This window comes from Meriones unguiculatus, chromosome 1 (genome assembly GCF_030254825.1).
Source record: "Meriones unguiculatus strain TT.TT164.6M chromosome 1, Bangor_MerUng_6.1, whole genome shotgun sequence".
Lineage (NCBI taxonomy): Eukaryota > Metazoa > Chordata > Mammalia > Rodentia > Muridae > Meriones > Meriones unguiculatus.
The window spans coordinates 163,648,676-163,674,112 of NC_083349.1; the positions used below are offsets into that span (position 1 = coordinate 163,648,676).

The 25,437-nt window shown below is 44.2% G+C and overlaps 1 protein-coding gene across 1 annotated transcript in view; it reads left to right on the top strand.

Moving 5' to 3' along the window:
- Positions 1–25,437, top strand: part of Eepd1 (endonuclease/exonuclease/phosphatase family domain containing 1) — a 109,568-nt gene that overhangs the window by 71,665 nt on the left and 12,466 nt on the right. The window contains exons 4-6 of the mRNA XM_060371094.1: positions 18,717–18,827; positions 22,378–22,512; positions 24,921–25,059. Coding sequence (XP_060227077.1) covers positions 18,717–18,827; positions 22,378–22,512; positions 24,921–25,059 — 385 coding nt within the window. The remainder of the gene's footprint in view (positions 1–18,716; positions 18,828–22,377; positions 22,513–24,920; positions 25,060–25,437) is intronic.

The following is a 25,437-nucleotide window of genomic DNA, read 5'->3' on the forward strand; positions in this document are numbered from 1 at the left end:
AAGCTTAGCTTGAGCTTTGCTGTTGCCATTAGCAGGTGTTAAAGGAAAATCCCTAGCTTCCCCCTGCCTCCATTGGCCAAGCCTGGACAGCAAGGTGCTCCTCCCTGCTGCCGCTGCCATGAAGAGTTTCTCTTAGAATGCTGGCTTTGCAGTGCAGCCCTCTGTCTAGGTTTTTGCTAGGTGGAACAAATGATCTCCAAACCCCACTCTGGTGTTTTCTGTGTGTGATAAATGTATATTCATTTCGCCAGCAGGCCTGGGGTTAGGAAAATTAAACCTAACGCGGTAGTCGCTTTTCCAGCCAGAACCTAGTGCTAGCAACATTGGAATTGGAAGTTAATAGTTCCCTAGAGATCTTCAGAAGGAACAGGAGGCAAACAATGTTCATACAGATACGGTGACTAAGCTAAGGATGCTAGCTAGGCTCCTGGCAGTAATTGGGGGACCCTGTTTCAGATTCACTGACGTGTACACAGATAGTGTCTTCTATTGCGATTTGGATTTGCAGTTAATTTAGCTTGTATGAGTGCAGTGGCTGCCCTGATCTCATGTTGCATTTTACACCAAAGAGGGTAAAGCTGTAAAACGTTACACTTGAGTGGTCTGTATAGAATCACAGTGTTTCAACCCAGAGGGACTCTTCAAGCTGTATATACCAGACCTACAGATGTTTAAGAAAGTACCCTGAGGCTAAGGGTGTCGAGGTGCCCCTCCTTCTCTTCCCCAGCCATAGCTGGTTTGTTGGCCAGGCGAGGACCTTTCCGCGTAGGGGCCTAACTTCCATATCCAGATGGTCACAGAACCATAAAGAATGTGTAGAATGATGGAGCAGACGCACCCTGCCTTTGGGCTTAAATACTTTAAAATACTCTCTGGAAAACGTGTCCTTTAAAAATATCAGCATGAGATCCTTTGGATCTTCGGTGTCATTTTTATCCCTCGCACTTAGTTCCTCATTAGCTGGCGCTTAGTGTGAAAGTCATGTTGAGTGGCTGGTATCCACACATCTATGGAGGTTGTTTGTTTTCTCCCTGGGTTGAGCAGAGCTGTGTGTGGTCATAATTACTGTCATCACTGTCCTTTGCCTGGCAGGAAGCTGGCCACTTTAGAAGGACCAGCGAGCAGAAATTGGGCTCCCACTGGAGCTTACAGTCCCCCAAGTGGAGTCTGACTCTGTTAGAGGTGTGCTGCAGCTTCGAGCCCCCGGGCAGCTCCACTTTCCAGACTGCACCCTGGGGTCTACCCATGAACCTCACTGCTGGGCATTGGAGCATCTTGTGAACTGTGGGCCAGGCTCCATAGTCTGTCTAAAGGAGGTGGGGCTGGGGTTTAACTCAGTAGTAGAGTGCTTGTCTATAGCATATATAAGGTCTGGCTTTGATCCCCAGTAGGAGCAGAAGAGTGGGAGCAAAGGTACATTTTTTTTCCTGATATTTTGACATCCCCACAGGGTACTATGTATATACTCAGGGGCTCACACTGTCTTTCTTTCCATTTCCCCAAATAAAACTCTTGAAATTCCCTTAGCTTTATTAGTTATCAAAAGTCAGCGTATATAGAATGAGAAGTTATTTTAAATTGATCATATTAGCAAAGTTTTAAAAACATAATGTGTAAAGTTGAAGTTGCTAAGAGCAGCATGCTGGTCATTTCTGTGGAGGGCAGGTGACATGAGGCTGACCCTGAAATAAGCAGTAAGCTTCATTAGCCTCAGAGATGCCCCTACTCTTTAACCAGAGCCTCTTGCTGGGCATGCCTCTTAAGGAAACAGTCTGTGGACACAGGTAGATAGTAAGCACATTGCCGCACACTTTGCAGTTGTGGACAATTGGAAGGCAGGTCAGTGTTGCAGAAAAAGGCTAGCTTTGAAAAAGGACTATGGTAGATCTATCTGCTCCAGGGATGGGTGTGTGACTACCACAAATGGGAGAACATTTAGGCTGGTAGCAATGCGATATACTTTTTACCGAAAAGGAGACTAAGCTTCTACTTGCTTTGATAATGACCATGTGTATATATTTGTTCCTTAAGCCAATATTTATTGTGCCACCCCCCGCCCGCCATTTATTAGACATTGTGCTGGTGAATGTCCACATTTGTGAACAAGATGTTCACTTTCCCAGCAAGAAGCTCACACTGTAGCTGCTAAGGGGACTGCCTTTAGCAGTTACACATTTGTTTAGTTACACTAGTGAAACTAAGACAGACAAACAAACAAACAAAAACTCAAAACAAAATAGAAAAAGCAGGTTGTCAGAAAAGGGGCCCTAACCTAATGTTTTCAGATCCAGAAAATACGAGAAACATGTAATTTTCCTGTATGATTGAGGTGATATTCCTAGATTGAACATTTTAAGGTTCCTGACAGCTGCCCTGGGAGGAGCAGGAGGCAGGAACAATAAGGAAGGATCCCCATTGTCTCTGCAGGATGGGGTGGTACAAAGATGGAACAGCTCCTCTGAATGTCCTGGCAGCCTGCACAGTGGGTCCTGCTGGACCACAGCAGCCTGTTCCAGTTGGTGGCTTAAATCGGGCCTATGGCTTGTCTTTGTGGATTATCACTCTAAGGTAAATATAACCACCATTTAACGTAGTGTCTGTGGCTGCTCTCATGCCACCAGGACAGAGTCCAGGGGTCGTAACAGAGGTAGCCTATGCTGCCCTGCTCAAGTTATATACCAGTTACCCCTTTCTGTTTGCTATTTCTCTTCTAGATAAGTGGTTTCCTTTAGGAGTCACATGGAAACTACATGCTCTTTTCCCAGAAAAATTCATGTATGAACCTTCATACATGATTGACTTCCCTTGCTTCAGTAGCCTGCAGGCCTCATCAAGGTGTTATTACTGGTAAAGGTAGGATTCATTTCTTCACTCTAGATATGTTCAGTCATTTCTTCTTGTCCACATGGATGCATCTTATGGATGTGGTTTTAATCATGGGATCAATTTGCCCAAAGCCATGGAGCACAGATGGGGTGAAATGAGAAATCAGTAAGAAAAATAAGTTTGGAGAATGCACAGATGTGTGGAAATTAAACAATTCACTTGGCAATACCGAAAGGTTAAAAATGAAACCACAAAGGAACATAAAGATGCTTGGTGTGGATCAAACTGAAAATGCAATAAGCTAAATCTCAAGGAAACAAGTTCATGGAGAAAGATTTTATGGTCAGATCTGGTCAGATTTTGCACACTGTACCTTACTGGTGCCAAAACAGTATTTCTTGCATTCCTTTCTATTGCTTATAGGTATTCTCATCGTGGGGTCCTTAAGGGGTTATCTGGTTCCTATTCTTAACCCCATCAGACATATTTAGGTCTCCTGAAACCTGAAGTAGGCTGAGACTTGAGCTCCTTTCTTCTTTGCCATTGTCCTGTTTCTCTTTGTTGGTATTTATTCAAATAAAAGTCTCAGTGCACATACTTAGCCAGGCTTCCTCCCAGTTTGGTCTCCTTGGGACTTAAGAGCATAGCCCTTGTCTAATAATAATGACAATATAATAAATTTCTGTAGACAATTTTTTATCTAACTCATAGCACTTTTAACTGTAGAAGTATTCTCTCTGTGGCCAGAGAGATGTGTCAGCAGGTAAAGATGCTTGTTGCCAAGACTGACGAGCCAAGTTCAGTCCCTGGAGATCTCTTGTGGAAAGAGAGAACTGATCCTTAGAAGTTGCTCTCTGACTTCCATAAATGAGCTCGTTTACACAATACAACTCTCTCTCATCCAATATAAAATAAAGTTTTTTATTTTGTATTATTAAAAATTATTGTTAAATTATTATGTTAAAGTTTTTATATGTAAAGTTTTGGGCAATTTTTGTATACGTATATTTTGATACTGGAAATCCATGGATTTAGATTTCGAAAATATCTTTTAATTGTTTTTGTTTGGGGTTATTTTGAGACAAGATTTCATGTTGCCTGGGCTGGCCTTAGCCTAAGCCTTCTGCCTCTTCCTTCCACATGCTGGGATTAGGCATGTGCCACTGCATGTAACTTTAAAAAAAAATGATTAAAGTCACAGAAGTATGAATTGGCAGGAAAAAAGAAATCAGTCAGCCTTGGAGCAAGTGTGGCCTGTCAGCTGAGCCCCTTGGGGAGTTCCATGTCTGTCATCTTCTGCCTGTCTGGTTGTATTTTTGGGGTACTCGTCTGATGGTTTAATTCATTATCCTGCATTCTCTAAAAGTTCCATTGTTATATCTTAGTCTTTGAGTTGATTCTAGACCTATAGAGGAAATGAACAGAGATTGTATGCACGTGTATCATAGACATATGCAGAGGCAACAGATGGGTCTACAAAAAAAGAACAGAGGCTACTTCCATTATATCTTCAGCTCGGTTGAGCCTGGCCCATTGGAAGTCATTCAAGTCTAAATGTGCATAGGAGAACTAGCTTCATTTAGGCCTTGAGCAGTTAGTCTTTTGTGTTTTAGTAAGATTTCTGTTACCACCAAAGAGAATTTTGAGAGAGTTTTGCCGGCCTGTCACAATGGCTCATGAGTTTGCGGAAATTCTTAACCCATATGTGTCCTAAAGTTGGTTCTGTATTAGTGACAGTTTCATTTGCTTGAGATGAGTTTAAGGCATTACCTGCATAAAGTACAAAATTTCTGTATGGTTTGCTCAAAGGGAAAACAAAGATGTCAAAATGTCAAGATACTCTAGAAACACCAAGGATTTTGTAGTGAGAAGACATGGAGTTTGACTCTCAAACACTAGCTCTTGAAATAAGATTAGTATGTCTCACCTAGCATTTGTTTCAGTATGTGTGTGTGAATGTATGCATGGGTAGCTGGGTGAGTAGGTATATGGATAGCTGAATGACAGGGAGACAAGTAGAAATAGAGTATATCAGACTGCCATATAAAATCGTATCTGCTGCTAAGTGAAAATGTGTGAAAACCGCTGTGTTAGTTTGCTGAAAGAGGGATGCTAAGGAATTTTTCAGTGTTGGAAGGTTTCTGCTTGTCTTTACTTCATTTTTTTAACAGGTTGGTGCTGGCCCTCATAATAGGAGTACATATCCAATACCACCTGTAGATGCTGAGACAGCCATGTGGCAGATATTTTACAGTTTCCTGACATTTTTTAGCTTATCCTCAATGTTTATCTTATCAGGAAATGTAAACAATGGGTTAGTCCTGGGCAGAACTTTTAATTCACTCCTTTTAAAAAATTCTTAGGTTTTTATGAATGATTCATTCATTATGGTTTCTGAAGAAGGACTTTGTATTTAGCAAAGTTTAGGATAGTCAGTCATTGAAAAGAAACAAAAGGGCAGACAGGTGAAACTGATTTTGCCGAGTTGCTAAACACATCAGTGCTGGATGCCCTCAGCAGGTAAAATATCCTGATTGAGCTGGCTGTTAAAGTTGGCTTTGCCAGAAATAATTCAGAGGAGTGTTCTGACAAACTGTCAGTTCTGCATTTAGGATGAGTAATTCCTACAGCTGATAAAATATTTTTCTTAACCTTCAAAGACATTGAAATGATGAATTCGGGCCTTAAGATTCTAGATTCCTTGGGAAGTGTCCAGCTTGGCTCCAGAGCTTTTGCCCCATCTGGGTAGTGATTCAGAAGTGTTCACCGACAGCAGGATGGAAAGACCTGCCTCCGAGTTCTACACCACTGGCAACCACTGCCACCCATCCCTGCCCATTCCTAAGTCTGCTCCACCTAACCTTTGCACATTCATTTATCATACAGAAGTATTTAGCTTGGAAACAGAGATCCAAAGCAGGTCAAACAGCTCCTCATCTGAGTTGTTCTGATGTCCCCTGCACTGGTGGTCTTACTTGCCCGTGGCTCTCTGTACAGGTGGACAGTCAAGGGTTTAAGTGGCTCTGCAGAAGCACAGCTGCGTCATCACCTCACCCTCACAGTTTGACTGTTCTAGCTCTGCAGATCTCTGGGGATCAGAAGTGCCAGGATGAATGCAGATCCCCAGCGTTTATGATACAAAGCACTGAAACTGAGGAAGTTCCGGGGTTTTGCCTAAATGCCAATATTTGTACATTTGTGGTGGGAGGCAGTACACCTCCCAAGCCTTCTAGCCTGTATGACTGCAGGTTTGCATCATCTCCCCACCTCTTCCTCTCCACTTGGGTGAACACCCGGCAGAGCATCTGCAGCTATCTATTGTCTGTTGGTTTGCTTTCTCCCTGCCTGCACATCTCCTTTTATGTGCTTAGTTTATATGAATATATTTATGAACAAGAGCTGGCAAGTGCTTATGTATGCTTCATTTCAGGGTGAGGCATGGGCATTTTTGAGGTTTTGGTAACAGCAGTTAGTAAGGTTTTTTGTTTTGTTTTGTTTTTGTTTTGTTTTAAAGGCCAGAGAGTAGAAAAGGAAAAGCATGTGTATAAAGTTTAAGCAAATTAAGTGATATTTTATGATGGTTAGAAATTTCTAGAGTTTGAAAAACTGGGAGAGAAAACAAATACAAAATCATAATTTGATTCCTGTAATGTCATTGTCGCGGTCTCTCATTTACATTGTTTGCAGAGTGATCCTTTTATCCTATTATTTATACAGAAGTGCTTTGGTGTCTGCAGGGGATTGTCTCAAGACCCCTCTACACCAATTCCCCAAATATTTGCATATATGCTGCATATACCCTCTCTTACTATTTAATCAAGTTCAGTTTACAATACTTGATGCAATACAAACACTATGCAAACAGTTCTTGTCTGAATTGTTTGGGGAGTGATATTAACAAATGTCCATACATGCTCAACACACACAAAGGCACTTTTTATTTTCTAAATAATTCTAATTTGCAGTTGGTTGAATCTGTAAATACAGATGTGGGACCCATGGGAAGACCAACTGTGTTTGCTCCAGAAGGGAGTTGAGAGGCTCGACGGGCTTGGACAGACGTGTTGGTGGCCGGACACAGTAATGTGAAGTGGCTTCCCTGCCCCATAGCACTGCCATGGTGGCCACGATACAAACCTTGCCTGCCCTTCAGCTTGGTTTCAGTGCCCTTTTCCTAACCTCTCTGGCCAGTTTGCATTCAGCCCATTTTCTGCCCGTATCCTGGAAGGATCCAGAAAAAACAAAAAACAAAAACAAAAACAAAACAAAACAAAACAAAAAAACCTTGTGAAACTAACATCACATAGTTTGGCATTGTACCTGGCCAGAAATTTAGTGAGAAAGCCACTTGACTGAGAGATCCCATGGGGATTCAGCTTTCTAGTTCCCTGTTAGCGTAGAAAAACTATGAGTTAATGGATCTCAGACGCTTTCCACTTCTTGCTGCCACCAAGCCTCTGGGAGTGAAAAATTGTAGGTCTCTCTATCCTTTGCTGCCCACACAGGAAAAGAACACTCAAAGCTACGGAGGAGTCTATTTGGAGGAAAATAGGAAATGCAAGAGCTTTAGAGAGCAGGATTTGGCATAATGTAAATCAAACGTGAATTGACATTGCGTTCACCCACAGCTTTGAAGTCTTCATGTTATGATTACTGCCGAGGAAAGCAGGTCATATAAATACGGTTCAGCATAGCTAAAGACTGGCATTTCTAAGAAAAATGGCTGCCAGAGCCATTTCCCCAAGCCCTCCTATGTGCTAATTCTGTTTAATGTGACAGTTCCTAAATAACACTGGATCCTTCACAGAAGCACAAGGTAGTGTTGGGGCTCTGCAGTCTAGAGAGAGTCACAAAGGAAGCTGGCTGTCAGCATGCACAGACCGAGAAAAGCGTGTCCCTGGAGCTTTAACGATGTGTGGGCGTTCACAGAAGAGGCCCAGGAGCTAACGTGAACAGCAGCTTTGTTCCACTCTGAAGGGATTTCCTTTGGATTTGAGCACCTGAGCACCGAGCTTTCCTCATGCTTGCAGCCTTCTTCTCACTTCTCATCTTCTTTCTATCCTCATCCTTTCTTCTGTCACATCTGACTCTCGAGCCCTCCGGGGTAAAGTGCTCCATAGTCATTACTTTTACATCACTCTGGCAGAAATTCCTGACCTACAACTTTTACAGCAGGGGTTATTTTGACTTGTGGTTCCTGAAATTTCAACCCACAGTCTTTGCCTCTGTTCGTTATGATTGACAGGAGACTCGTCACCTCAAGGCAACCAGGAAGTAGATGGGGAGCATGCTGGTGTACCTGAATCTTGTTTTAGCTTTTTGCTCCTGCAGCCCCAACCTCTGGGATGTACCAGTTCTACCTCCCCCTCTTAGTCAAAATAATAATAATAATAATAATAATAATAATAATAATAATATGTTCAGATATACCCTGAGGCCCACTTTATTAATTTTCCAGGCCCTTCTCAGCCCAGTCAAGTTGACAGTCAAGATTAACCACATAGGGCTAGAGAGGTGGCTCTGAGGTTAAGAGCACTCTCTGCCCTCCTAGAGGACTTGAGTTTGGATCCCAGGACCCACATCAGCAGCTCACAACCATCAGTAGCTGCAGCTGCAGGGCAGTTGATCCCTTTCTGGCCTATGTGGTTATCCACACACAGATAAGCACTTATCCACAGATAAGTTTAAAAAAAAAAAAGCTTTAAATGATTTACCATCACACACTCTTATTAATCACTTTGCCATAGGGTGATTTGGGGGAGGCCAGCGACAACGTCTTTCTTCCATACATGTTATCCATTCTCTCAGACATCAAAGAGAAAAGATGAATCTAGAAAGGGGAAGGGGTATGCTTGACTAGGTCAACAAGGCCTGTGTTAGGAAATATGTTGGCATGTGGTGGAAGTTCAGGGTGAGTGCATTCGATCACAAGTTCCAAGTTGTGACACACAGCTTGACAGCTCTTGCTGCACGGGGGCTCAGCAGCATAGGAGGAAGTATCAGGCAGCTCTGCTTCCTCAACTGTTAGTGTGTTTCTCAGGCTGTTAAACCTTTAGATTCTGTGACTAAGCATGTTCAGTGTAAACCATGGCGTGGCCATCCCAGTTTTTTTCCTGGGATTTGGGATATGCTTAAGCCTGTCTGCAGCTTCCCCACGCTCTCCCAAAATAGCTACAAAATCCTTCAAAACGCATTGCTATTTTCAGACTCGCTTCCACTTAGAATAATTAGTTTCAATCATTACTCACAAGTTTAGTGCCTAATTAGGAAAGAAGAGCTTATTTTATTTGCCCCAAAACTCCCGCTCTCTCTTTCTTTCTCTCTCTTTCTCTCTCTCTCGCTAGTTTTTGAAGAATTACTGGGCCATGCAGTCCTCTGCTAAGTGTGTGAAGAGAACTCCTGTGATACCGCATTTAAGGAGCCACCCCACCCCACAGTGGGCTCTGTGTTTCTGTACTCACTAGCTCAACCTGCATTCTGCAGTGCAGCTGTGCAGCCTGTGAGACTGCAGGGCTTGGTGATAGTCATAGTCTTGGTGATGATACGGGTGCTTGTAGGCAAGGGATTGAGTCTTCCTCCCCTGGTTAGGACTCTGCAAGCTCATGCTGCCTCTGCTGTCTCTGCTGCATCTAAATAGCTCTCTGCTCTATTAACTCTCCACGCTTTTCTCACTACACATCTTCTGCATGCTCTCTTCTCTTCCGAAATGCTCCCACCACTTCTTTCTCTAGTCAGCTCCTCTTTCTCTTGGGTTTTGAGTTCAGACATCACCTCTGTTAGAAGCCTCCCCCACCTGAGGCAGATTCCCCACCAGCAGCAAATATGCACACAGGTTTCTCCAGTCCTGTCTTCATAGCATGAGTCACAGGTCCAGCTTTGCTTTAGGGTGTTGTTTAACTGTCTCCACCTCTGTTCCCCAGCCTTCATCCCTAGCCAAATGAAGCTGGGCAGGCAATCGTGTTCTTTCCTAATTATCAGAGGACCAGAACAGTTTTGTACCAAATATTTATGTCTCCTTTAAGCCTTTGTGCACAGAGGCTTTAATCCTCACAGAGAGGTGGGGCTTCGAGAAATAATGAAGGGGACGAGAACACAGGTTTGGTGCTAGATAACAAACATAGTCCTGAAGGGCACATTCTGGAGAACCCTTGTGATGGCAGTGGTGTGCTGCTTTGATCTGGTGGATTTCTTTAAGGCAGCTGTGCTGATCACAGACATTTCCACAAAGTTCTAGTCGGGTGATCAAATGACACTTCTAAACTCAAAAACAATCAAACTACTTACCTGCTTTGGGACTGACACTCACCTGAGGGTCCTAGCGAATACAGGTTGGCATCAGGAGAAATTCTCCATACAGGCATTTCATTATAACCAACAGTAGAGAGAGAGATAAAGGTGAGCATTGTCTGTCTTCAGGTGAAAGAAAAGAAGGTTTTTATTTTTTTGAGGGGGAGGGGGACTTTCCTTTTCTGTACTCATCAGACATTTACAAAAGAGAAAATGTCACAGTCGTTCTGGTCACAGATCTGGGAGGTGGAGTATATCTTTGGCCATGTGCTCTCTAGGCCCCTGTGTTCTCATCTACCGCAAGTACGTGTTAAAACAAAGCAAAAACTCTTGATTTGCTTTCAGAAACTAAGACAGTGTAATTTCAAAGTCTTAAAATATTTGAAACACGGATAAAAGGCATGATGAGCATGTGCAGGTGGAGTGCGTGAGGGTCTCTTGCCAGATTGTGAGGGGGCTCTCGAATGTTCATAGTGGAATAACCCCCAAAAGGCCGAAATCGCCTCCAGCCAATGAAACTTTCACTGTCCGGGGGATGCGCTGTAGATGATAGGTAATGATTAGAGAGAGCACTAGGTGGTTTTAAGGGAGTTTCTACAAGTATGGCACAAACGATCCTGACAGGGGGACAGCGGCAGTCCCCCATAATCTCACTAGGGAGGTCAGACAGAAAGATACGTCAGAGGCTAGCCTGCTGGGATACATACTGGGGTGCTGTCTCAGAAAAGGGAAGGGGACCATGGATATAGGAAAATCAGAATACAGGTGTGTGTGTATGTGTGTGTGTGGGGGGGGTATGTGTGAATGGAGATGAAATCTATTGATGAGATTCTTTTGAAACAGCCTAGAGAGAATTTTCTAGAGATGCTAGTATTGGTGGTCTTTGCACAGTGGTATTGCACTTGCTTTCTCTGTCTTTGCTTTATAAATTACCTGAGCTTATACCAACCACTACATTCAATATAGGGAAAACAAAACAAAACAGGTGAACAAAAGATTACCACCGGAGTCTTAGCATCCAAAGACCTTGAGAGAAGAAAGGAGGTTTTGGAACTTTTCTGAAAGGTAGAAAGAAATGATGATAAGGACACAGTGACAAGCTGGCAATTTGAAACATAAAATCCAAAGTGTTCTTATGCATATTCCTAATTTTGCTTCTGTCTCCATAAAATGTCTTGCTTTTGAAACAAAAACTTCCCTTTAAAGATTTGTTTTGGTTTTTTGTTTTGTTTGTTTTTGTTTTTTGTTTTTATTTTAAATCCTTCCTCAGTACACGCTACTGTCTCATGTCTGCTGTGTTTTGGGAACAGGCAGAGATGATCAGTTAACAGCCACTGGAGACAGTTCATGTACAAACAGGTAATGATGAAATAGTGTGGGGCTTAGACAAGGACAGACAGCAGGCCAGAGCTTCCTTTTGGTCCCTGTGGAAAGAGGAGCTGAGGAGCTGCTTTCACAGTAGCATGTGATAACGGAAGAGCTGACAGTCATGGCTTCTCTGGACAGAGAAAGTCAGGGCAGAGTTCCCTTGCCATATTCGGAACCCTTATGGTTACATATGGAATCCCATGGTTACGGTCTCCACCACAGAGAGGGCTGACCTGTGGCATGGCATGCATGTCAGCTTAGCTGTCGGTGGCAAAGCTGCCTTCAGTTCAGAGAACTAACAAGTTGCAGTCTGAGTATACCTTGTGTGCAGGCAGGCATACACTGCCATCTGGGGTCTTGGCTAATGTTTTCTGAATGTTTTGGAGCAACAGAGTTAGTTAGTCCTGCCTTTTCATCATGGTACTCTCACTGGCAGTGATTAACCAGCCATGCCATTGGGAGTATCACTGCCTACCCAGAGGGACTGCAGCTTTGGACAGAATATGCCGGGGTGTGAGAGGTACCTGATCCATTTGAGGCTCTTAGGAAATGTCTCCCTTCCCTTTTTTGTGCGCTTCTTCCTTTTTATTTATTTATTTTTGTGTGTGTTTTGTTTTTACAGAAGCACACCTGCTTGTACATGATTAGGTACTTGAGTGTTCTTCTTATTATTGGATTTAGTTGGATTTAGCCTACAAGGATTAAGAGTAAGCTTTTATCCTAGGCACTGTAAGTAAGGGAGTTTATAGGAGACACTGAGGAAGGCTGGTGTAGACCTTTTGTGGGGAACCAAGCCACTGAATATCGGCCTCAGTGTTCTGACAGCGCCTTTACCTTCTTCCTAGGGCCTTTTTTTGCTATTGAAAAGTCCAGTTGCTCACTAGGCCTCTGAGTAGCAGGGACTGAAATGGAATCCTCTGTGCTCTCCCCCAGGTGCCCAGTGCCTGTGTTTGTGTTTGAGCTGAGGTTAGCTGCACCTTATCCACCTTTGTAGGAACAGGGTGCTTATCCTCGAACAATATAAGCTGGGGAGTCTTTTTCTTCTCATAAAGGTTTGGGAAAGGGAGATGGAGTTGTTCTTTGCTTGGCTCTCTGGTGGCATTGCTTGCATTCTCCCTGAGAACCCTGTCTCTTCCAAGAGGTGTGCCAGGGCTGGTAAGGCTGCAAATCAACCCCAAAGACTTAAGTCCCAATAAAATAGAGAGCTAAGGCAGGCTATTTCTATCTCACAGGCAATATGGCCTTTCAACGCCTTGATATTTTGGAGGGACTTCACAATAGGCTTGTATTTAGAAGATCAAACATAGTTACTATTTAGTATATACTCAGTGAAATTAGCTTTTTCCTAGTGTTATTATGCACCAGGCTGATATTTTTTATGCACCTTGGCCATCCCTTCCTTTTGCCTGCCATGTAAGGGGTATGGGTTTCTAATATCATCTGTCATGCACTGTGCTTGAACACTTCAATAACGATAAGCCCTAACTTCCCACTAACATTTCTACTAGCACTGTCCTTGTCTTTTGCCATGTTGTATCATATTCAGATGAAAGCTGAGTCCCTTGACCTTGTTTGACCTGAGACGGGGCTTCTCCTTTCCATGGCGATGTATGTTTATAAGGAGAAAACACTCTACCTTCGTCATCCACTAACACAGATTGGATTTTCAGTGGCCACACTGAGAACACAGAGGAAATCGGCATCATCATATGGGAAACTCATTGTCAAAGGGAAGTCACGTCCAAAACGAGGAAAGCAATTAACAACACCAGCTCAGAGAAACAACCTCATCTGGAAATCTGACTCTGAGGTTTCATTGTGGAGCCAACCTTCCTTATCCTTCCAGGAAGCAGGATGAAGTGGCCATGTGATGTTTGCTTTAAAGTGTCTATCAGCACTCCAGATCTGCCTCCAATTAACTGTGTGGTCGCCATTAACAGTACATATTTATAAGTTCATCACAGAGCTAGGTTTTTCTCTCCCTTGACTGTAGAAGGAAGCTCAAAGCCTCCCAGTGGGTTGGAACACCATTTTCATTTTCATTTCCTAATCATGACCAATTGAATTAAGGAATATTCTTTTTAGAAAGCAGGAGAGGTCAAAGTAAATAAAAAAGTGCAAAGGTCCATGAGTGAAAATGGTTATTTCACATTTTAGGGCTTTCTGGTCACTGCAGAGATAAGCAGTCAGCTGGTCCAGAGCAGACCCACAGCATGAGCAAGCACTGATATGTCACAGCCGCAGGACTTAGTCTTTTATTTTGACATTTCCCAACGTCAGTGCCCTGGGTGCCCTGTAGATTGCCATTACGGTGTTTGACGTGACCTCCTGTTGTCAAGAATTAGGGTGGGGTTGGTGATTTAGTATTTCTCATCATTTCTTCATTATTGTTTATGTTAATCAGTTTTCTGTGACTGACACAGAATGCCCAAGACAAGCACCTTTTAAGGAAGAAGAGTTTATTTTGGCTCATGGTTTTAGACATTTCAGTCCATGGTCACTTGGTTGTGTTGCCTTTGGGCCTATGGCAGCAGAACCTGAAGGTGGAAAGAGCATGGTGGAGAAACTGGAAGCCCGGAATCAATGACAAGGAGAAAGGGCCACAGTCCCAATAGCATCTTCAGAAACATAACCTCAGGAACACAATATCCTCCTGGTAGGCCCCATAGTTTGAAGCATCCACCGCTTCCCATAGTACCACCTTTTGGGGGGACCAAGGCTTTGAAACGTAGGCTTTTGGGGATATTTTATGTACATACTATAGCACTGATCATCTTTCTGGTCACTGAGTGGGGCAAATGTTAAAAAAGAAAAAAGCAAAACAAAACGATTTTCCTCTGTTTGGACTGATGCTAGAGAAACAAGGTGTGTCTGTGGTCATCCTTGTAAGTGGGATTGAATAGAGGGTGGAATCCATCGACAAACTCTTACCTAAGCACTGCAGCATGCCTGCTGTGTGCCTTGCTGAACCCCTTCAGATGTTATATTGTGAAGTCATGTATCAGCTGCAGAGAGCCACAAGTCAGATGCTTTCAAGGTGTGGGGTTGAAAAGCTAAAGTGGTTTTTGCTTTGAATAATGAAAGCTGTCTTCCCAGACAGTGAGTTATGGAGGTAGAAAGGCTGAGCTCCATAGCAGCTGTCCAGCTTGTCTGAGCTTCTCAAACTTGAGAACTGCCTGGGGAAATTTATTACAACTTTCAATCGTGGGTCTAACCTCCGAGATTCAGTCAATTAGGAGCAGGGTTTATTAAGTAGCTATATTAAGAACGAGAGAGGCAGGTGATAGGGCCCAGTGGGTAAAAGCACTTGTGATGTAAGCCTGTAGAGAACATAGATAAGTGAAGATAAAGAAGATTCAACTCCACGAAGTTGTTTTCCGACCTCCATGCATGTGCCGTGGCACACACACACACACCACCCCCATAATAATACTAAACAGTTAACGTAGAAAGGAGCAGGAACCAGCTTAACTCTGATTTAGGTTGATGATGAGTTAGACATGAGAGTTTGAGAAGAATGAGGGGGGTGGTGTGTTGGTATTCGGGCTGAACTAATCAGAATTACAGGGTCACCTTTTCTGAGTAACACACACTTCTCTTCTGCCGTCCCTGCCGTTTTTGCCTTTATGCCCTGGTGACCCAGTTGTACTCACGAGACTATTATTTCTTCTTTTTGGGTGGGTGAAGCAGAATATTCAAGAGTCAGATGACTTACATAAAACAAGTTAAGGCAGCGTCCAGATCAAGAGTACTTACAAAATGCTTCTAGGTCCCATTGGTGGACATTCATTAGACATGGCCGTAGGTTACATAAAGACATTTTCATACGAATATATAATGTAATTTGAACTTATTCTTGCCCCATACCCTCCCCTGTCCTTCCCATTATCCCCCTTACTCCCCTAGATAGTTCTGATTCGACTTTAATATCATATGTACATACATGATTTTATAAGTCTATTTAATACTTAGGAGCCACAAATGAGGGAAAACATGAGGTTTTAGTCTTCCTGAGACTGACTTAACTCACGTAATACAATTATCTCCAGTTGTGTCCATTTTCCTGCAAATTAGCTTTGCTCTTTGTAGTTGAAACGAACTCCATTCTGCATATTCAGCACGTTTTCTGAAGATGTTTTTACTTCATAGTGGCTTTTCTGGGATGCAAGAACTCTGTAGAGAGGGCTCGGCCGCAGCTTTTCTGACCTTGTCGCACTCTGACAAGGCCTACAGCAGAGAATACGTGTTTCCAGACCCTCTCTCTAGCACCTGCCAGCTGTGCAGTCATGGACTTTAACCCACACTTGGGTTTAACCGTCTGTGGGGCTCTTTGCTCATGAACAGCTGTGGGCTGAGTGGAGGGAGCAGAGCTCTTCTGTACGGGAGCATCTACCATGGTACGGCTGATGGGAAGGCAGGCAGGCTGACTTCTTAAGCTTCCCCGGCTCACAGCTCATCCTGAGGACCCGTGGACTTTGATGCAGCATGTCTCAGGAGCCTGCTGGCATTGATGCTGCTGGTCTGTGGGTGTCACTTTGATCAGCCATGACCTAAGGGGTGTCCTACTGTGTAGGTTAGCTGTGAACTCTGAGTGCAGTCATCTCTATTTACAAACGTACAGCTCTTTTTTTCTAGTCCTAGAAACAGAAGAGAATCCTATGTCTTAACTCTGAGCCTGAAAATCAGAGATGAAAAAGTTTCATTGTGCAACAGATCTTCTCATAAGTTTCATAAGTTATTATTCTCTTCGATAGCATAAGGAATGCAGAAAGAGAGGACAGAGCAAGGGACCATATGCTACATAGGCTGAGAGAGGATGACAAGGGCCAGGTTTCAGATGTTCTAAACTAAGGTGGCTCATAGGGTCAGCAATGAAGTTTCCTAATGAATAAACGGGTTTTAAAATATGAACTAACAAATATGTAATAGCTTTCATTCCTCTATGAAATCAACTATTAAGTTCAGGTCATCTGGAGAGGATCTTAAATCCACACTGCTAGTTTCACTCAGTGTTTAATTAAGCTGGGCCTGGAAAGCACCCAGGATTTGTACTTTTAACAAGCCGTCTCACTCTGTGAGTGAGTTTCAGTCTGTGAGTCTCACTCTGTGACTAGCTCATGTGTAGTCCCAGAGACCATCTCTGAGAGCAGTGAGCACAGAAATAGTGCCATTGGCTTGGACCGCCTGCCTCCTTCTACAGTAATGTTGTCTGAGCTGGATGAATTTAGGGTGTGTCCTTGGCTATCTGAAAACCTACCCGAGGGTTAGGATTCCTGCGGGCTATGACCCCTGACTGCCTGTAGACAGTGTCCCTAAGTGCTGGAGTTCTGTAAGCTTCCTTGGTAGCTGTGACCTGATGAGAACTTGTGAAGATTAAACGTCCAGGGCGCACTCTGGAAATCCTGATGAGACTTCAGTCCTGTTTGTAGGACAGTGAGGCTTTGGGATAACAATGAAGAATTGGTTCTTAATGGCCTTGTCACTGTAGGAATTGCCTGGAAGTGTTTTCCTCACTGATCTCAGTTGTCTGAAGGTTGCAGCTGCATTTTTAGGAGTGTTTCACTTCTGAGCTATGCTAGTTACTTTTCACATTGCTGTGACATTACCTGAGGGAAGCATCCTAAAAAGGAAGGATTGTATTTGGCTCATGGTGTGAGGGTAAACAATAGGTTGGCTTAAAAATCAATGTCCTTCTGCCTCTGAGGGCTGGCATTACAGGAACATGCCACCATACCATACCTTTCCTGAGCTTTGAGTTGCATTGATGAGTGCCTCTTCAATATTGTCATGTAAAGTCATGCGACCTGTGAAAGCATCTATTCTGTTGCCCTGGAGGAGCGCCTTGCTCCCCCCTGCAGCCTCCCTGTGTTCTTTGTACACATTGTGGCAGGGAAGGCACGGCAGAGGCTGGTCACGTTGCACCTGCAGTCAGGAATCAGAGTGGTGAAGGCCAGTGCTCAACCTGCTTTTCCCTTTGTAATCTAGTCTAGGACCCCAGGGCAGAGAATGATGCCACTCACATTTAGGCTGGGTCTTCCATCTCAGTTAGTCCAATTCTGAAGCTTCAACAGAGGTGCCCAGGAATTTATCACTCAGGTAATTCGATTCTGTCAAATTTACAGTTAGATCACACTAACAGATGGCTCTTAGCCAAGAATTTACACACACACACACACACACACACACACACACACACACACACTATACATACAGACACAAAGAAAAAAAAGGCCAGTCAAGAACGTGTTTTTTACGGGGAGTAGATGAACAGAGAGAAGTAAGAGGTGTGCTGTAAGATATGTTAAGGGACAAAAGGATGTCATAGGGGAGGGGCAGTACCAAATGGTGAAGCATTTTGAAACTTGGCCCAAATACTAGGGATCCCTTGAAAGAAACACCTCCAGAAGAACGTGTTGGAGGAGCTGGCCTTTGTACTATGCAGTCAGTAATTTTTTAACTTCTCATCTGTACAGTTGTATTTTGCCTCAGTGATAAGCCTTGCTGTTCCCCTGACACAGAATGTGCATAAGTCAGTTTTGAGCCAGACGCTGTGGATGCACACTTGCAATCTATAGCACTTAGGAGGCTACATCTGAAGGATTGTGAATTTGAAGCTGGACTAGGCCGTGTAGTGAGATTTAACTGAAGAAGAAGAGGAGGAGGAGGTGGAGGAGGAGAAGAGAAGTGAGAAAAATAGTCATCCTGTATTCATGACACAGGCGATGGTAGTCATCTGGGACAGAGAAGCTGTTTGATGGTTTAGAATTAAGCTGTGGTCATTTTTTCCCCCTTGAAGCTAAGCACCAGTCTTTATCACATGCTTCTGGGACCTTGAATTCACTGGTATCACAATGATATAGGGATAGAGGATATTAGACAGATATTTCTGAATTGTTTAAATTAGAATGGTAGAGAGAACCTCCCCCCCCAACAGAGGATTCTCAGATGATAATGATTTGTGAACTTATAAATATTTGCTTTCTAATTTCTGGTAGTAGTTTAGTTGCAGGGTTCTTTGCAAACCCTGGATTTTTGTTGTTGTTGTTAAATTTTTATTTATTTATTTTTTTTCAGTAGACAAGTAACACATTGCCATCCCTGGTCTTTGAGAACACAGGGATGAAGGTCAGAAGGTCTTTAGGTGGTGTGTGGTAACCCAGAATCATCTGTGTTTGGTTTCTAAGGATGCCATGCATGGAGACACAGACACACTTACCTGTGTTCTGTCTTTGCAGTTCTGTACAGAGCTAAACCAGCCAATCCTGCCCAACATCCGCAAGTGGAAGGGGTCCCGAGGATGCTGGAGATCCGTTGTTGCTGAGAAGCCTTCGAGTCAGCTCCAGAAGGTACCCCTCTCTGTATAACTGCTCTGCATGGTCTTGTGTTTGTTTAAACATAGTTTTCTTCCCAAACCAAGGGCAACTTAAAATTTTCTTTCTCCATATCCTTGGTCCAGTTTTGCATATCTGCCCTAACTTTTAATAATTTATAATATCCTAGGCCTCACTTTATATTTTGATAAGGGATGAATTCCTGCCCAGATAGAAATGAGAGCTTAGCATCTTGGGAGGAGGAATCCTGTCTGGGGCCAAGACATCTCTGCATTTGCCTGAATGCCTGCCCTTTGTCCCTGTAATTCCAAGGTCACATCTCTCTCCCCTACCATATTTGCCCATTATTCATTGGCTGAGTATTCATATCCACTGTAGTTCACACATGAAGCGTTGCTCTCTCTCTCTCTCTCTCTCTCTCTCTCTCTCTCTCTCTCTCTCTCTGTGTGTGTGTGTGTGTGTGTATAGAAGCTGCCATGAAGTGTCTTCTTCCATTGCTCTCCACCTTTTATTTTCTTGATAAAGGGACTTCAGTGAACTAGAAGGTCACAGATTCAAATAAACTGAGCTAGTCAGTGAGCTTCAGGGATCCACTGTCTCTTCTTCCCCAGTGCTGAGGTTATAGGCACAGGCCACTCTGCCCAGTTTTTTAATGTGAATTCTGGGTTCTGAACCCAGGTCCCCATGTTTGTGGTACTTTACTGACAGCCATCTTCCTGGGTTCTTACAGTTTTAGAAATATTTCTTATAATTACTTGAGTTGAAAAAATAAAACATTGTTTTTATATAATTGTCTCATAGATGCAGCTGTTTTAAGGTTCTAATATGTCTTATCTGATTACAGCATTATGAATTGCATTTACATGATTGATACTTGTAGTTTGACTGGATTAAAGTTATCTATCTACTTATTAGTGTTCACTGTAAGCCCTCTGGTTTTCAGCGACTACTGAAAACTTTGCATTTAACTCCTTTCTCTGGGTTTGCCATTTTAGAATGGATTTAGCTTTGCAGTGGACAGTGAGTTCACAGTGGGCTAGTTCATGTGGGATGCATCTGGTTTTCAGAATTTCAGCCGAGGGCTCTCCTAGTCGGTCTGCACAATGAATAATGCCACTTTGCTTTTTCTGTTTGTTTTTACAAGCACTTTTCATGGATATCGGTATGTAAAAATTCATGTGACTTTTAGAGTCCATTCACCTTTACTCGGTCATTTAACAAACCATCTGTGAGAGGTTATTCATATGTGTGTGAGAAAAACAGATCCAGAACCTAGCCCTGTCTGTGATCACTCTATAAAAACTGCTAGGTAGCCCAATGCCTTTCACTCAATGTACAGCCATTTACAAGGGACAAGTCAGCTCACCCTACTTTACGAGGGAGAGCGACGGCCATCAGTACTTTACTGAGAGCTCTCTGCCTAACTTGTTTCATCTGTACCAAGGGAGCAGCAGCACCTTCCTCAGCAGTCAGGACAGCCCCAGTACAGAAGGAAACAGCATCTGTAATAGAGCACAGACCAGAGCTTGGTACACTGTGCCTCAGTGATAGTGACTTTGGACTGGGATCCCTGCCAGTCTAGACTGTGGCCATGTCTAGGCCTGGCCGCCTGTTATTATGTGCTCAGTGGGTCTTAGTCACCCAGATTAATGACATGTAAAAGACAAATATTACTTTTAAACCTAACTTGAGTCAAGCGGCATATATCCATGATAATGAACCTATAGTTTTTACACTGAACAGCTATTGGGACCCTGAGCCCTGGAGTCTTGTTGGGGTACCAACTGGAGGGACAGTTTATGAATGAGAAAGCAGAGAGAGATAGGAAGAAATGATTTTCCCTTGCTATTGGACCAGTGAGTTATCTCTGACATAAGGGGTGAGGAAGGTCCACAGAAGCTGGGGGGCATTGATCAGGTGTGGGGAGCAGCACTGGAAAGGAGTCGTCTTGGGGCACACCATCCTTCCATATGCTGGAGGACTGTGGGGCGAGGGTGGGTTTCAGGCCAATGAGTGACGTGTGAGGAAGCTTGCCCTGGTGCTTCTCCTTGGGGAAAGGTAATAATAGCCTCAGCTCCACAGCCTCCTCACCCCATGGTGACTTCGTTCTGCCCATCTTCATTAGAAACTGCATCTTAGACATACTGAGAGGGGCTTGTCTGGGTCCCACAATTCCCAGACACAGCAGCTGTGACCATGCTTAAACCTGCGCTTTCTTTAGTGGTGGGCAAGGAGATTCTTAACACAACATAAAAGACTCATGCTCCCATTACTATGGAGGCCACTTGGATACTGAACTGACATGAACTGATTGGCCTGCTCTTTGATTACCCCCCCCCCCCCGCCTCGAGAGGGGAGCAGCCTTACCAGGCCACAAAAGAAGACAATGCAGCCACTCCTGATGAGACCTGATACACTAGGATCAGAGGGAAGGGGAGGAACCTCCCTTATCAGTGGACTGGGACAGGGACACTGGTGGGTAAGAGGGAGAATGGAATTGGAAGGAGAGGACGAAGCGAGGTACAGGGGGGATACAAAGTGAACAAACTGAATAATAATAATAATAATAATAATAATAATAATAATAATAATAATAAATAAAAGACTCATGTTCCTGTCCCAGCTGCTTCCCTCCTAAGCACAGTTCAAGTGAGGCATGCCTGTCAAATGTCTGGCTGGGTTGTGAGCTGAGACTGTGTAACAGCAGCTTGCTCAGAGGTGGTGAGGGTTAAGAGTTGCTTTTTCTCCCTTTGCAACATAGAGGAGCAGTGACAAGGGTGGCTGGCCTGTTTGATGACCCGGTGTCAGACACTTAAGAATGCCCTGGTGGTCAGCAGTGGCTCAGCTGGAGTTAGCAGACTGATGCTTTTCTTTTTCTACAAGGCCCCACAGGCAGAAGCAGGCAGAATGGAAGCAACTTCTCTGATTCCTAGGGCCAGAAGGGGGCCCAGAACTGTGCCCACTATACTCCAAGTTTGTCTGCACCTCCCCATCAGGGCCTCTGACCTAGGCTTCAGACCTGCATGTGTAATGCTGTCCACTTGTAGAGGCCCCTTGCTGAGTTTCAGATCACTAGAGCCATAAGCTCTGACCTCTGTTCATCTGGCAAATACTGAGAAGTGACTAGGTGGAGGGCACAATTTGTGTCAGCAGGAACTTATCAACAAGCAGTACCTGAACTGTAGGGTCTTATCTTCAAACTCTCATGTTGGCACTTATGTGGTGAGGCTTAAGGGGAGTCAGAAGAGTGGTGGCCTCATCTGTCAAACAGAGATGGAAGCTCTTGCCTCCTGGTATGGTACGGTTCAAAGGTGGTTCTGGGCCTGCTCTGTTGTTCCCTCATCTCCTTCCATAAAGAGAAGAGCCAGGCAACCTTGGCCTCGAGAAAAACTCTGCAGTGGGTATTGGTGCAGGTTGTGCTGTGGCTTGAAGAATGTTCTTCACTATAGAATCACCGTGTGTGAGTGACTTGAGGACCTGCAGCAGAGCCTGCTGCACTGTGTCTGGCCCCTCTACTCTTCCCTATACTGTGTGCACCAAGGCCCTGTTTCTGTCTACTCTGCAGGGCCCCTGCTACTCTGGATTCCTGTGGGACACGGCAGCTGGAGTGGAGCTGAGGGACATCCCTGGACAGGAGGGCTCACCCAGCAACGGTCACAGGAAGGCTGTGGGTCCCAGCCCGTTCCTTGCAAGGTTCAAGGTACTCACTTCTTGTCCTCCCAGAAATCCAGTCCCTTCTGAAGGGGAAGTCTGTGTAACATGGTGACCCAGAGAAGCCATGTCTTTCTCACTTGACTGTACTCTCTTAGAGTAGGGTTAGCACCCATGCTGGAAGATCCCTGGTAGGTGACCTTCTAAAGGGCAGGAGTATAGGGATTTTTTCTTTTGAGGGTATCTTAGACCCAGAAAAATATAATCTGTGGAAAGAAGGAAGACAGTAACCTGGGAGGAATGGTGAGCTCTTGTCTCAGCAACAGAGGCAAGGCATGATATACAGCAGAATTACCTTTCTTAAAATCAGACATTCCCCAAGCCTCGCCTGCCCATCTGGCATAGGGCCTGTGTTCACTGGGCCCACCTGCCTAGTACTAGTTAGTGGGGTGTTCAAAATGACCACATTTGACAGAGACACTCTAGGGAGCCCCTCCTCTTCAATGACCTCTCAGGCCTCATTGTTTAGATATCAAGAAGAAGGAACCCACCAAGAGCTTGTTGGATTGGAAGTGGGTTCCAGGAGGAGCTCTGGGCTGAAGGATCCCCATCACTGATATCTTTATATATATATATATATATATATATATATATATATATATATATATATATATACTTTCCCACGAAGAAACCATGTCTCAGCCACATCTGGGAGCAGTTGCGTACTGTATCTGTGTATCTGAGTACCACCTTTCTTCTGTGGCCTCTGTGCTTCTGGGCAGTGTTCCTAAATAGCAAAGAGCTTTGATGCTGGACAACACAAAGGAGAGGAAGCCAGAAGGTCACCATAGCGGCAATGAACCTCATCGCTACTCAACTGTGAATTCTAAGTCAGGCAGCTTGATCCTTTGAGAGCACTGAGCAAGCCCATCCTCTATTGGGCATTGAGACCCTTTCTGTGTGCTCCAAAGCAGCAACTCTGGAGCCCGTGTCCTACCTCTGAGTCCAGCATCATTTATTGCCAGTGGGAGGTGGGGCCTGGGGACAGCCTGTGTCATGGGATATATAAGCCCATGGCCCATCTCTGTCACGGCAGAGGGGATGGGGGTGGTATATGCTCACACACAGGTGTGTCTGGTGTGGTATTTAATGGCTACTTCCATCCCTCTTCCTGCTGTATTGATGAGGTTCTGTCTGCATTCCTGGCACCTGTGGTTCTGATCCATGAGTTGACCAGGAATGCCTTTAAAACCTGACGCTACATTTAACTTTTAATGGTAAATGATTTGCCTTGGCTCTGGCTTACTGGAACAGCAGCCACTACCAGCTCATGTAGCTAGAATGCAAGCTGGTATTTTTATTGGTGCTATTACTATTTTTTGAGAAAGAGCCTCACAACGTGGCCTACATAGTAAACCTCCCAGTCCTACCCCTCAGCTTCCGGAGTGCAAGCATTACAGAGCAGCTACCATGCCTCACACCTTACAAAAACAACTTGTAAAATGCTGTTTTTAGCTAACATAAGGAGGCAAACTAGAGTTAATAGGCTAATAACGAAAATGCTCACGATGGCTTCAAATCATTTGAAGCCATCACCCAACCCAGCCCTTGACTTCTTGTTCTTGAAGTCACATCAAGGCAAAGCTAATGTTCTGGGACACAGCTGATTCTTCCAGGCAGCATGTCCTACCTAGTCCACATCTCAAGGTGTTTTCTTCTGGCCGTGACAGCAGCATCTGTAGAGCTCTCAGTGCTAGTAATGGCAAACTAGAGCCACACCTGCAAGACAAGACTGGCACTCTCCACTTTTGGGGGGGGGGGGCATCACACTCATTTTTTTTTTCCTCAGAAGTGTTTAGTGTTTGTTGCCATGGCAATTGAAAAGGCAGAATAGCTACACCTAGAGCAGCTGAGCAATGTTCCGATAACCCAGAAGATAAACTGCCCTTATATGTATGTACTTTAAGACTTTGAGAACCACTGTGGGGGCCCAGGCTCTGGGTCTATCTTCTCCTGCCTTTGGTTGGTTGATAAGCTTTGGTTCTTACAGAGGAAATCAGGTTAAAGTAGATGTTATCACACAGTTCGTTCCAAAGAAACAAAGATGAATGGGTGGGGAACTTCAAGCTAGCCTTGTGGATAACAGCCTGAATCTGTAAGATCTAGATACTAGAGACACTTCCTTATTGCCTAAGGTTTTGCAAAAAGGTTTACAAAATTCCCACCACTTCCAGATATGTGAAAGTTTTCAGATCCAAGGGAGTAGATAGGATGGCTGGACTTTAGAGTAATGAAATCTAAAATAAATTACCTACATTGCCTCCTGTGCATGTGGGCTAGCTTAGCTCCCATTTGCCATTGTCAACTGTGTATAGGAAACCATTTACAGACCAGTTGCAGAAGAAAGAAAAACCAATATTTAAGCCTTTTCCCTTTGCTTCATTTCCTACTACCCAGGTTGGCAGTAATGACTTGACCCTGGTTAACCTCCAGCTGACAGCCCTGGCCCTCCCAGGAGCTGAGAATTCAAGCAAGAATCACAGCGACGGCCACCGGTTGTTGAACTTTGCACTGACCCTACAGGAAACCCTGAAAGGTAGGGATCTCTATCTCTGGCAACACTTTTTCAGGGCAGGCAGTGGTGACTCTTTCAAGACATCTGTCTGACCTCTTAGATCAGCCGCTCACTAGTGGTCTTGGATGGACCCAGGGGCAATCACAGCCCTGTTCTCATGGATCCTGGTTGACCTTTCTGCATGCCCCACCTTTGTGTCTGAGGGCCTCTCCAGCAGGTGTCACCGTATCAGTGATGTGGTCTGTCAGCATCTCGTATGGAGAAAACTAGAGGAACAAATAGTATTTCTCCCTGTGACAACACATCCTGAGTGAACTCCTCTGGTGGTGCCACATGCTGAGCTGCACATGCTCTTATGAAGGAGGGACAGGAGGTGACAAGGTGAAGAATTGCAGGTGG